This window comes from Carlito syrichta, unplaced genomic scaffold (assembly GCF_000164805.1).
Source record: "Carlito syrichta isolate Samal-C Ts95f unplaced genomic scaffold, Tarsius_syrichta-2.0.1 Scaffold316266, whole genome shotgun sequence".
Classification (NCBI taxonomy): Eukaryota; Metazoa; Chordata; class Mammalia; order Primates; family Tarsiidae; genus Carlito; species Carlito syrichta.
The window spans coordinates 126621-141284 of NW_007260362.1; the positions used below are offsets into that span (position 1 = coordinate 126621).

Here is a 14664-nt window from a genome sequence, read left to right on the forward strand (position 1 = left end):
ATATACATATATGTATATCTATATTTAGATATAGCTAGATTTTAATGTATTGCTGAATTTGATTTCTTTGCATTTTGTCATGAATTTTTACATCTATATTCATTAGAAATACTGGTTTGGGCCAGGCTCGGTGGCTCAGCCTGTAATCCCAACACTTTGGGAGGCTGAGGCGAGTTGATTTCCTGAGCCTCTGAGTTCGAGGCCAACCCTGGGCAACTTGGCGAGACCTCGCTCTACAATAAATAAAAATTAGCCAGGTGTGGTAGCGTGTGCCTGTAGTTCCAGCTTCTTGGAAGGCTAAGGCGGAAGGATCGCTGGCACCCAAGAGGTCGAAGCTGGGGTGGCTGTGAATGTACCACTGCCTTCCAGCCTGGGCAATGCAGTGAGACTCCGATCAAAAAAAAAAAAAAAGAAAGAAATACTGGTTTGTGGGTTTTCTTGTTTTTGTTTTTGTTTTTTTTTGTCTTGACATTAGGGTCATATCAAATGAGTTGAAAAGTGTTCCTTTTTTTTTCCACCTCCGTCTCAACCAGATGGGCTTCGGCGATCCTTCCGCCCCAGCCTTCCAAGTAGCTGGAACTACAGATGCGCGCTACCACGCCCGACTAGTTTTTGATTTATTGTAGAGATGAGGTCTCGCCAAGTTGCCCAGGCCGGTCTCGAACCCGTGGACTCAGGCAATCCACTCACCTCAGCCTCCCAAGGCGCAGGATTACAGGCAGAGCCACCGAACCCGGCTGAAAAGTGTTCCTTTCTATTCAGTTTTCTGGAAGAATTTGTGTATAATTAATATAATTTCTTAAATATTTGATAGAATTTGCTAGTAAAGCCAGTGGGAACTGTACTTTTCTGTTAAAGACTGGGTTTTGTTTTTTCTCCCTGTTTAAACTATGATTAATTGATTAATTTTTTTCTTTAGTGGATAGAGGAAGACTTAAGTTACCTATTTCTTCTTCAATGAGTTTTGATATTGTCTTTCCAAAAACTTGTTCATTTCAACAGTCTTGTTGGATTTATGTGCATAAATTTGACAGAATGTTTTTCTTGTTTTTTTTTTAATATCTGTTAGATCTAATGTGCTGTCTCATCTTTCATTCCTAATGTTGGTGATGTATAGCCTCTCTTTTGATCTTGATTAGTCTTGCTATGTGTTTTGATCCATACAAAGAGGCTGCTTTGGGTTATATTGGTTTTTCACTATTTATTTGTTTTTAATGTCAATGATTTCTTATTGTTACTGCTCCCTTTTGTTTGCTTTGACTTTAACTTACTTTTTTGTTCCTACTTTGTAAAGATAGAAGTTTAGGTAATTTCTTAAATGTAATTTTTAATTATATAAATTTTTCAAGAACTTCTTTAGTTCCATTTCACAAATTTTTATGTTGTATTTTCATTGTCAATCAGTCAAATATTTTCTGATTTTTCTTGTGAATACCTCTTTCACCTTTTTGAAGTATTTTGTTTAATTTCTAAATATCTGAACATTTTCCAGATATTTTTCTGTTACTGTTTTTGTTTTTTAATTGGAGTCTCACTCTGCCGCCCAGGCTGGAGGGCGGTGGCATGCTGATGGCCACCGCAGCCTCCACCTACTGTGCTCAGGCAAGCCTTCCACCTTAGCCTTCCAAGTGGCTGGAACTACAGGCATGCGCTACCATGCTCAGCTAATTTTTGATTTATTGTAGAGATGAGGTCTTCCCAAGTTGCCCAGACTGATCTCGAATCCATTGGCTCAGGCAGTGCTCTCACCTTGGCCTCACAAGATAACAGCCACCACTCCTGGCCAACTGTTATTGATTTTAGTGAATTTCACTGTAGCAAGAGGATATGTACTTTATATAAATTTCAGAGTTTTTAAAAAATAATTTTTTGAGTGTAGTCTATCTTGGAAAATGTTACATGTACACTTGAGGCGAAAGTATTGCTTCTGTTGGATGATGTGTTACAAAACTATCAATTTGGTTGATAACTGTGTAAGTACCTCACAGCCTTTATGGTAGTATACTTCCGATTCCTTCCTACCACTTTTGTATTATTATTGTCATACATTTTGCTTTTAAATATTCTATAAATTCATAGAATATTTCTGCTTGTTTGGATTTTGACTCTTAATTCTGTTCTGCTTATCTATATATATATCTGTCCTTATATTAGTACTGCACAGTCTGTATTACAGTAGGTTTGTAGTGTGTTTTGAAATCAAAGAGTGAGTTTTTCCATGTTATTTTTCCTTTTCGAGATTATTTTGGCTATCCTGGGTCTCTAAAAGTTTCGTATGAACTTTAGGATCACTTGCTAATTTCTGCAAAAACCAGTTGGCATTTTAATGGAGAGCACACTGAATCTGTAAATAAGTTTGCAAATATTGCCATTTTTATCATTATTAAGTCTTCTAATATATAGCAGTTACTGGTTGTATAACTGCTTTTCATTAAGGAACATCATATATTTCTTTTTTTTTCACCTTAAAAAACTAGACTTTCTTTTTTTTTTTTTTTTTTTTTTTTGAGTTGGAGTCTCACTCTGTCACCCAGACTGGGCCACCACAGCCTCGACCTGCTGAGCTCCAGCGATCCTTCCACCTCAACCTTCCAAGTAGCTGGAACTACAGGCGCGCACTACCACGCCCGGCTAGTTTTTTGATTTATTTTAGAGATGCAGTCTCGTGAAGTTGCCCAGGCGGGTGTCGAACCTGTGGGCTCAGGCAATCCACTCACCTCAGCCTCCCAAAGGCGTGGGATTACAGGCTGAGCCACCGAGCCTGGCTAAAAAACTAGATTTTTAATCAGGAATGTGGAACTGAAGATGTTCCCCAAGTGCATTTCCACAGTGTTGAGCAGCCCTAGTGCGGGTGCTAGGCAGGGTACCAGGCCTCTCCAGGAGGCCAGGGAGGTCTGTGGAGGCCCATCCATCCCGAGCAGGACAGCTGGTGACGGCCCCACCTCAGTCAGCCAGGGTGGTGGGGAGGCCATGGCAGCATCTGGGCCTCTTTGGGACTGTACTCTGGTCACATCTGAGGTTTTTCCCAACAAGGGACATGGCTGTGACACTGTGAGCAGGGTGGCCCGGGCTGACAGCGAAGCCAGCTGATGGGAATGCACGGCGCTCACCCTCACCTCAGGTCAGGAGACGGGCCTAGCCAAGGATGCTCTGCTCCTGGTACTTGGGCCGGCGGGCACAGTGGGGCACATCATGTATTTCTTAGTCTTCTTTATTGACAGTAGTAATAATCGGATATCTAAAATATGGGATATCTTTCCACATATTAGATTTTCAGTTTCTTGCAAAGGCAGTTTCTAGTTTTGAGTATATTGGTCTTGTACTTCTTTTATTAAATTTCTTCCTACATATTTTGCTTTTTTAAAATTGTTTGTTGGTAATATATAGAAATACAGTTTTTTTAGTATTGATCTTTTAACACATTTTAATTACCCTCTTCAAAAGTGTTAAGAGGATAACTATTTAGTACTATTATTTTGCAGCTGTAAACTGTTATCTAGAAATATTATAATTAAAGCGATATAAGACAAATATCTGAAGTTGAAATCCAATAATTTGAATTTTAGACTTTTCAACTATATATTTAGCTCCATTGTCTTATTTTATGAAATAAATTTTAGTAATTAGAAAAAAATTGATATTTGATTTTGTTTTTCTATTTTTAGTGTTAAATGTTTACAAAAGACAGTGAAGGATTCCTATCACATAATGTGTAGACCATGTGCCTATGAACTTGAAGTTTGCGCAAAGTGTGGAAAGAAAGAAGAAATTGTCATACCGTGAGTATTTCCTTTCATGTTTCGATTTTACCCTCATAATTGATACATGAATTTTCTTTTAATAAGATGGTCAGACAGGGTACAGTGGCTCACGCCTATAATACCAGCACTTTGGGAGGATGAAGTGAGAGTATTGCCTGAGCCCACGGCTTCAACACCAGCCTGGGCAACTTGGCAAGATCTCATCTCTATAATAAATTTAAAAATTAGCTGGGAATGGTGGTGTGTGCCTGTAGTTCTAGCTACTTCGAAGGCTGAGGCAGAAGGATAGCCTGAGCCCAGCAAGTCGAGTCTGCGGTGACAGTGAGGATGTCACTGTACTCCAGCCTGGGATGCAGAGTAAGACTCAACTCAAAAAAAAAAAGAGAGTCAGTCAGTAACTCTTAGTCTTATGTTCCAGTATATTACACTAATACAGACTTTTTTTTTTTCTACCAAACAGGAGAAGAGTCATAATTATTTGTCAAATTTTTCTACATTATAATGCAAATGCAGCTTAATATTTTTTTTTTTTTTTGAGTCGGAGTCTCACTCAGTCGCCCAGACTGGAGTGCAGCGGCCGCTCCCGGCCATCGCAGCCTCGACCTGCTGGGCTCCGGCGATCCTTCCGCCTCAGCCTTCCAAGGACCCGGAATTACAGGCATGGGCTACCATGGCCAGCTGATTTTTTGATTTATTGTAAAGATAAGGTCTTGCTGCCCAGGCGGGTCTCGAACCCGCGGGCTCAGGCAATCCACTCACCTCAGCCTCCCAAAGGCGCGGGATTACAGGCTGAGCCACCGAGCCCGGCTCAGAGTTTTCTTATAACAAATTTGCACATTGCATATATTAGAATGTCTTCTAACATGAATTTTTGGGTATCATTTTGCAGTTTATAGAAATTATTTAGAAGAATGTATCCCCTAATATCAAACTAAACAAGATTCAGAATTGATGGTTGTATAAGAACTATCTCATATAAAAATAAGATGACAGGCCGGGCTCGGTGGCTCAGCCTGTAATCCTAGTACTTTGGGAGACTGAAGCAAGTGAATTGCCTGAGCCCATGGGTTCAAGACCTACCTGGGCAACTTGGCGAGACCTCGTCTCTGCAATAAATTAAAAATTAGCCGGGGGTGGTAGCGGGCGACTGTAGTTCCAGCTACTTGGAAGGCTGAAGTGGAAGGATCGCAGGAGCCCAGCAGGTCAAGGCTGCTGTGGCCGGCAGCATGCCAGTGTACTCCAGTCTGGGCGACAGAGTGAGACTCCAACTCAAAAAATAAAAATAAAAAAAATTAGATGACATGTTACTAGACTCCAGACTTGGTCCTTGGTAAGTACCTTTTGATATATTGTTTGCAAGTCATCAACTCACATTGCAAAAGCTCCCTTGCTTATGTTTCTTTCAAAGCAAAAGCAGTTTTTAAAAAATATTTAACAATTGATAGCAATTTTTTGAAAATATTTTTGTATTATCACATTATTTTTAGCTTTTTCTCTTGTGAAATATACATATGTGTAATTTAGTAAATAATTTTAAAGGAAATTTCATACATTTACACCCAGGTGAAACTGGCCAAAAACCTTTCATGAGGCTCTCTCAGCAAAAATGTATCCTTCCCAGAGTTGGCACGTTTCTGGATTTTGATAATTGTTTTCTTTATTTTGCTACCTGTGTTTGTACTCCTAAACAATATCAATTAGCACTGCCTGATTTTTGAGCTCCCTCCTATACTTTTACTTTGAAAAATCTTAAACCTACTAAAGTAGCCAAATAGTTCATTGAACCTTTGCGCATTCTTCACCTAGATTCACAATTGTTAACATTTCACCATGTTGTCTTTATCTCTCACTAGATGGAGATGTGTGTGTGTGGTTTTTTGTTTTTGTTTTTGCTTTTTTTTTTTTTGGTGGAACCAATTGAAAATAAGTGACAAGCACTATGTATTACTCCATGTATTTGTATACTATAGTTTATTTTTTCAAATGTTGAGAGGCATTTGAATTATCAAAATTTTTGTTACAAACAATACTGGTATGAACATTATTATTTGTATCTCTTGATACCTGTGTTTATTTCTGTTAGGCTTATAGCCACAGTGGTGGAGGAAACCAGGTGTATGCATCTTCAGTTTTACTCTACAATATGAAACTTTCTGGAGGGTCTTCTATCCCCTTTCTCATAGCGATGTATTCGAGTTTCAGTTCTCTGCGTCCTAACACTTTGTTATCAAACCTTTAAATTTCTGTCAGTTTTATATGTATCTGAACAGTATCTCTTTGTCTTATGAATTCATATTTCTCTGATTACTAATAAGCTTGAGCCCCTTTTTATGTTTACTGGTTTACTGACTGTTTAGTTTTTGGTAATCAATAATATTAATGAATTTTTTAATTTTTTTAACTTTTTCTTGAGGTAAAGTGTATATATATAATTAAGGAATAATTTTTGTTAAAGTTATTTTCAAAATGCATACTGAAATATTCACGGGTGTAATGTCAATTTACAGCGTATTTCAGCATAAGAAATTTCAGCATAAGAAAGTCAAAACGGGGGTGGGGCAGGATTGGCAGTAGTGAAGCTGTGGGTGGGGAGGGGGAGGCACTCCTTATCAACAAGGGTACCTGCATAATGATCATTTGTTTACCTATAACCCTAAATTGTACCCCATGTCTTTAAAAGTAAAAAAAGGAGAAAAATAATAATAAAGAATCAAACAACAAAAAGAGACATTAAAGAAAATGGAAGCCAGGCTCGGTGGCTCAGCCTGTAATCTCGTGCTTTGGGTGGCTGAGGTGAGTGGATTTCCTCAGCCCCGTAGATTCGAGACCCAACTGGGCAACTTGGCGAGACCTCATTTCTACAATAAATAAAAAATGAGCAGTACGTGGTAGCACACGCCTGTAGTTCCAGCTACTTGGAAGGCTGAAGTGGAAGGATCGCCGGAGCCCAGCAGGTGGAGGCTGCGGTGGCCGGGAACAGCCACTGCACTCCAGTCTGGGTGACAGAGTGAGACGCCAACTCAAAAAAAAAAGAAAGAAAATGCAGAAGAGGTATCATGTTCATGATGTCAAAGTCTCAATCTCAATATTCTATCTAACCTTACAGTCTTAATAGAAATTTCCCAGAAATTTCCGTGGCTTTCTTTTGCATATAAATTTATTTTCTGGGCTGTTACTTTTGTGATTATAGAGCCAACAAAGATATTATTAGACCTAATATAAATTCCTTCTCCTATGAATGAGTTGTAATTCCTCAGATTACTTTACCAGGAGTGAAATTTAACAAAGAGCATCACCTAGTGACATATATTAATAGCTACATTTCATTCTTTTGAAAGAAAGGTTATTTTGTTTTTTATTATTTTATTTTATATTTTTTTGAGTCAAGAGTCTCATTCTGTTGCCCAGACTGGGGTGCAGTGGCATGCTTACAGCCACCACAGCCTCAACCTGCTGGGCTCATGTGATCTTTTCACCTCAGCCTTCCAAGTAGCTAGAACCACAAACATGTGCCACGCCTGGCTAATTTTTTTGATTTATTGTAGTGACGAGTCTTGCAAAGTTGCCCAGTCTTTGACAGACTGTATATTTAGTTACCTTTTTTTTTTTAGGGAATTATCCTTTCTAATCTAAGAGCTATTTTTTTTAAAGCAAAAAAAATATGTAGAAATGAGATAAAGCCTTGTTTTAATGTAGTTAATCAGTTTAATCTAGTTTATTACTCTTGTCATACCTTGATATTTGGCAGGTTATCAAGACTGCATCACATACTCTAAATTATTACAGTGCTTTATTACAGAAGTTCCAAGATTCTGATTATAAAATTCATATGAGAAGCTTTTAAGAAAATTCTTATTCCTGAAATATGATTCATTTGGTCTGTAATACAGGATTTTTTCCAACTACTCAGGTGATTCTCATCATCAGCCACAACAAAAACAGTTAATTGCATAGCCATCTCCATGCCCACCTGTTCCTGGTTGTTTTTTTGTTTTTGTTTTTGAGTTGAGTCTCACTCTGTCATCCAGGTCACCCAGTGGCATGCTCAAGACTAATTGCTTCTTTCTAGCTGCCAGAATATACTACTCCTTTGTTGCATTCTTTCACAGCTTCTCTTTCAGCTAGTAGTATCCAACCACGTGAGGGGAGTCTTCTGAGAGATTCTGGGAAAGATTTACCTCACTGACAAAAAAAAAAAAGCCCTTTTCCACCAAGCACTTCCTGCCTGAATATGACTGTAAGAAGACATAATGTCTAGAGTGTGCGTGCATCTGTGATTGCAGAAACCAAATGAGCTGCAGAGACAGTGATCTGGAGCCCTGACATTATGTTGCTGAACTAATGAACCCTGGGCCCACCCACCTCTAGAATTCTTGTAAGATAATTGCATGTCTAATTGCATAAGCTGTTGCTAATCGGAAATTCTGTTACTTGCAAGCCAAATGCATTCCCAGTTGATAGGTCAGCAAGTTTTGTAACCCTATTCTACAGAACTTAATATGTATGATGGCAAAAAGAGAAAAATGAGTATATTATTTAAAAGAATTAATTAGTAATGAAGGTTTATCAATTTGGTTGTTTGCCTATATTCTGTTAAAGAAGAATTAAGATATATATACACACAAGATTTTATATATATAAGGTATAGATCATATATATTATACATGATTTTTTCTTACATGAAATTTGTAACAACATTAACACATCTCTGTCCCTTAGGTCCCTCTTTCAAGATCTTTTTCATTCCTTGTAATATTACTCCTGTTCTGAATACCCTGTCCAAAAGCTACTTTTTAAATAAAATGATTAGAGACATTTCCCTTATAATTGTGGCACAGAGTTTCTGTCACTCATTTTGTTTCCATTTGTCAGCAATACCGAATGTTACAGGACCATTTTCCAGTTTTCCCTGGCAGTCCTTATGGAATCGAGGGAGTTTGCTGGGATTGCTTAGTCAGCTCTATGCTAGTGAGTTCCACAGTTTTGTCAACCATTGTTCATAGGGAAAAAATTGTGCCTCCCTAAATCTTATACGTAAGACTATTTAAGGAATTAAAGTACCAGCCTTTCAAAAAGATGACACTACACAAAACTATACAGGTGGTTGCATTCCTTATTCCTATAGAATCTTAAAAATTAAGAAAAAGTTATCTTTCAGATAACTTTTCAATGGCTTTCTTACAAAAGATTTTGCATTGTCATGAATATATAGTTGGCATTTAATTGGTACTGATAAGGAGGCTTTACAAATTATATTGAGCCCTCGGGTTCGAGACCCGCCTGGGCAACTTGGTGAGACCTCATCTCTACAATAAATCAAAAAAATTAGTTTGGCATAGTAGCGCGCGCCTGTAATTCCAGCTACTTGGAAGGCTGAGACGGAAGGATCGCTGGAGCCCAGCAGGTGGAGGCTGCGGTGGCCGGGAGTGGCCACTGCACTCCAGTCTGGGCGACAGAGTGAGACTCCAACTCAAAAAAAAAAAAAATTATATTGAGCCGGGCCCAGTGCCTCAGCCTGTAATCCCAGCACTTTGGGAGGTTGAGGCGAGTGGATTGCCTGAGTCCGCAGGTTTAAGACCATCCCGGGCAGCTTGGTGAGACCTCGGGAATATTATGCAGCCATAAAGAAGGGCAAACATATGAACTTCACAACAACTTGGATAGATTTAGAGTTGATAATACTCAGTGACCTATCACAGAAACAGAACAGAGCACTATATGTTCTCACTCATAAGCGGCCTTGAACAATTATAATAGTATAAGAAAGCGATTGATAGTAGTGGGGGGAGGATTGGCCGTTGAGGGAAACAGTCAGGGAAGGGTTCATCTCATCAACAAGGGTACCTGCATAATCAACGTTTGTATACCTAACCCTGAATCGTACCCCACATCTTCATAGTAAAAAAATAAAAATACTCCAGGCTCAGTGGCTCAGCCTGTAATACCAGCACTTTTGGAGGCTGAGGCAAGTACATTGCCCGAGCCCGTGGGTTCAAGACCCACCCGGGCAACTTGGCGAGACCTTGTCTCTACAATAAATCAAAAAACTAGCCGGGCGTGGTAGCGCCCACCTGTTCCAGTTACTTGGAAGGCTGAGGCAGAAGGATCGCGGAAGCCCAGCGGGTAGATGGCTGGGATGGCGGTGAGCGTGCCACCGCACTCCAGGCTGGGCAAGAGAGTGAGACTCCAACTTAGAAAAAAAGGTTGTAAAATTACAAATAGTGTCAGAGTTGACTTGAAACAATTTGCATTGTGATGGAATGTATGGTTGGTACTTAACGGGCACTAATGAGGGTTTTAAAACTATAGGTTGCAAAAGTACAAATAGTACCTAACTTCAGAAGTTGAACAAGTGAATTTATTTCTTTTTTTTTTTTTGAGTTGGAGTCTTACTCCGTCGAGTGCAGTGGCACGTTCACAGCCACCCCAGCATAAACCTGAGGGGCTCCAGCGATCTGTCTGCCTCAACCTTCCAAGTAGCTGGAACTACAGGCGCGCACTACCACGCCTGGCTGATTTTTATTTTTATATTTTTATTAATTGTAGAGACAAGGTCTCGCCAAGTTGCCCGGGCTGTTCTCAAACCCATGGGCTCAGGCAGTCCTCTCGCCTCGGCCTCCCAAAGTACTGGGATTACAGGCTGAGCCACCGAGCCCTGCCGATCAAGTGAATTTCATCAAAACTTGGTTTAGAAGTTTTTTAACTTCCAGTAACAATAATTTGAAGTATATAAATTTTAATAACTATTTACATATAAATCATTTAAATGTGTAAAATGAATTTTTTTCATTTTTTAAATCAAGTGTTTTTCAATTCAAAATTAACATTATGGATTCCCTGAGCCCACGGGTTCAAGACCCACCTGGGCAACTTGGCAAGACTTCATCTCTACAATAAATCAAAAAAATGAGTCGGGTGTGGTAATGCATGCCTGGAGTTCCAGCTACTGGGAAGGCTGAGGCAGAAGGATCGCTGGAGCCCAGCAGGTCGAGGCTGCGGTGGCCGGGAGCAGCCACTGCACTCCAGTCTGGGCGACAGAGTGAGACTCCAACTCAAAAAAAACCAAAATTAACATTAGATTGTAATTGACATTTTAAAAATTATACTTCACTCACATATAGGAAAAGTGAACAAATTCAGACATAAGAGATTATACCCTTTATTAATTCATTTATGCAAAGTTCAAAAATAGTTTTATTTATGATGATAAAATACCTTTGGGGAGCTGGATATTGACTAGGAAATTGCATGCAGGAGAAATTTTTGGAATACCTGGTTCATCTGTATCTTAATCCAGTCAGTAGTTAACACAGGCACAGAAATATGAAATTCAACATTAAGATTTTTTAATTTATTTTTTTAACGTAATAAATTTTACCTCAGTTAAAATGTAATAATGATGTTTGAAAAATTAGTAGTATTTATCCAGTAATATGAATTAGTATAAATCTATGCCTTGGAATAAAACAACAAACTTTGACATAAGAATTGTAGGTAAAATCACTCAGAGGCAGAAATATCTGAATCCTGTTGCTGTCTCTATTAGTTCTGTCACCCTGAGCCAATTCCTTTGTGAAGTTACCTTATGTGTGCTTTTATCTCTAAAATGTGGGTAGTGATTTCTACAGTGTAAAGTTAGTGTATTAAATTTATAGCAAACCTGGCATTGGTAGGTGCCCTAGTCACAATGTTTATAAATATTACTTTCTGTTTTCTGACTTAGATAATTCTTTCAAATTATCCTAAGAGGTTTTCTGAGTGTGAGAAACAGGCAAACTGGAAACTCTGGGATGGAGGAAAAAGAAAGAAACCTTGATGAAGAATTTTTACTCTACTGAAAGAAAAGAAACAAACCCTTCCAGTGAAAATGTTTATACAGGAAATGTCAGGCTTGCTATTTGCTATTTTAATGCTTGTAAAGTATAGACCCTTCAGTAACAACCATCCACAAAAGTGTGAGTGTAGCAAGCTTAGAACACTTTTTTTGACAGTAACAAAGCTATCCTTTGTTTCTTTGTCAAAACAAAGACTATATTGCTCACTGTAATTGATATCCCACACGTAAACTTAAACTTTAATAGGCTGGTCACTGTGGCTCAAGCCTATTATTCCAACACTTTGGGAGGCCCAGACAGGAGGATTGCCTGAACCCACAGGTTCGAGACCAGCCCGGGCAACACGGGGAGACCTCGTCTCTACAATTAATCACAAAATTAGTTGGGCGTGGTAGCGTGCACCTGTAGTTCCAGCTACTTGGAAGGCTGAGGCAGAAGGATCACCAGAGCCCAGCAGGTCGAGGTGGCCGGGAGGCGGCCACTGCATTCCAGTCTGCGAGACAGAGTGAGCATCCAACTCAAAAAAAAAAAAAAAATTATATTTTAAAATTGCACAATTGAGCTAAAAATAGAAAGTGAATTAGAAAAGCATATTCCATATATATTGGCTTTTATTTTAATTATAAATTTGCATATTTAAATTATAAATAAATTTTTTGCATGGTTCATAGTTCTTATCTATTCCACTTTTTACTTATTCAATCTAGTTACACAATTTTTGGAATATACTTTATTTATTTATTTTTTGTGTTGGAGTCTCACTGTCGCCCAGACTGGAGTGCAGTGGTCGATCCCGGCCACTGCAGCCTCTACCTGCTGGGCTCTGGCGATCCTTCCACCTCAGCCTTCTGAGTAGCCGGAATTACAGGCGTGCACTCCCACACCCGGCTAATTTTTTGATTTTATTGTAGAGATGAGGTCTCGCCTGCCCAGGCGGGTCTCGAACCCGTGGGCCCAGGCAATCCACTCACCTCAGCCTCCCAAAGGTGCAGGATTACAGGCTGAGCCACTGAGCCCAGCTATATACTTTATTTAATTTTTAAGCCTTTTAAAATATCTTTTACTATAAAGAAGTAAAATCCTAACATGAGAACAATGACCTGAATAACTGGTACAGGAAATCTGTTGGCCCTGGAGAAATTGCCACGACCAGCTGAAGGTAGAAAAGATGGTCTAGTTAGCAGAGGATATTGCAACATGTTTGCAAAGTCAGGAAACACAAAATGATTTTGAACTATGTTATTTACACTTCAAAGTAGTAAACTGTGCTCAATATGTTTTCAGGTGAAGTACTCTAAATTTAAAGTAATAGGTTCAATTTTTATTCTAGAAAAACAATACAGAGTGTCTAGAAAGTCTAGAGACTCAGGAATAAATAGAATATTTATTATACTTCTATACTTCGCCCAAAAACCTTCTGAGCACACTATTTGAAAGCGTAACTGAATAGTTACACAGTGTTTAAAAATAAGTTTCTCCTATGTTTCTCGCCTTTGCAACACTTGTGACTGCCAGCTGACACAAGGCAGGTGCAGTGCAAGTGCCTGCCAGTGGACAGTGACAAAAACAAGACTAACTGAAACAAACAAGTGTTTCTTATAAATAATTTGGACACCTACCCTTAACTGTACCCCACAAAACCATAATAAAAACTACTGATTAATGAAGAAAAAAATAAATAAATAAATAAATAAATAAATAAATAATTTGGAAACACTTTTGGAATTCACTTCTTGGCAATGGAAGTAGTACACTTCAGATCCTATTAAGTGATTTATGTGTGGGAAGTCCTCAGCTGGTAATGCTGGAAATACTTAATGATGCTATTCTACTGTCCATAATTTTGAGAGGATATCCTACAAAAAAATGAAAATCCCAGAGCAAGGAAACCACAGCAAGGGGCAGGCTGTCTCTGCAAGGTCATGAACATTTTCATGTAAAGATTACATTGTAGCTGTCTGGTGAAACCAGCAGGTACAACTGAAATGAACCCTAGGGCCTAGATTGGAAACAAAAAAGGAATCCACAAAACAGCTCCATCATGTGTTTGGACAGTGTCTAACCAGTCCACCTTTCTGTATTTTTCCAGTCATACCGCACCCTCCTTTTCTCTGATCCACTTGTCAAGTACATTTTGCCCATACTCGGAACGTGCCGATTATCCAAAAAAGTAAATCATGTTTTTCTCAGCTGTAAACTGACAGCAGAGATGACTAAAAACATCATGAAACTGAACTTAAAGGTACTAAATTTCGCTTTTTATTGTTGTTCAGTGCTGCATTACAAAGGGGAAAGGTTTTGAGGGAGTTTCAACTCAGCCACTGCCCCTTGAGTGACTTCACCTGTATCAAGGAGCTGGTGAATCTACATATGCACTTAACATTGTTAGTAGAATGACTAATATAGCATGCATATTTATATACTATTTTTATGTGTAGTAGATGTAATTAGGTAGATCCAAATTTAATTAAAATTATTTGAGTTCCTGAAATCATGCATTTCATCACTTTATATTTGTGTCAGTTGAATTATTACAGAGTTGTAACTATTTGCTGTTAAAAAGGGATTCTTGGTCTGGGTCAGTGGCTCAGCCTGTAATCCCGCGCCTTGGGAGGCCAAGGCCAGTGGATTGCCTGAGCCTGTGGGTTCAAGACCCATCTGGGTAACTTGGTGAGACCTCATCTCTACAATAAATCAAAAATTAGCCAGATGTGGTAGCGCACACCTGTAGTTCCAGCTACTTGGAAGGCTGAGGCGGAAGGATCGCCGGGGCCCAGCAGGTCGAGGCTGCGGTGGCCGGGAGCATGCCTCTGCACTCCAGTCTGGGCGACAGAGGGAGACTCCAACTCAAAAAGAAAAAAGAAAAAAAATGGGTTCTTAGCGCAGGAGTAGTTGTAAACCACTGATAAAAGAACCAGCCTTCATTGCACTGTAAATTCTGTAAAATTCTATAAAAGCGTTTTTCTATAATGTAGTGATAACTCTGTCTTTATATTTTTTAAATGTTTCATTGATGTATAATTCACATACTATAAAATTCATTCATTTTAAGTTTATAATGATTTGGT

The 14664-nt window shown here is 38.9% G+C and overlaps 1 protein-coding gene across 1 annotated transcript in view; it reads left to right on the forward strand.

Annotated features, from left to right (window-relative positions):
- The window catches only part of LOC103276597 (uncharacterized protein C9orf85), a 99154-nt gene that overhangs the window by 67254 nt on the left and 17236 nt on the right, over positions 1–14664 (forward strand). Inside the window, exons 3-4 of the mRNA XM_008074004.2 lie at positions 3666–3779; positions 5615–5622. Of these exons, the coding sequence (XP_008072195.2) occupies positions 3666–3779; positions 5615–5622 (122 nt within the window). The remainder of the gene's footprint in view (positions 1–3665; positions 3780–5614; positions 5623–14664) is intronic.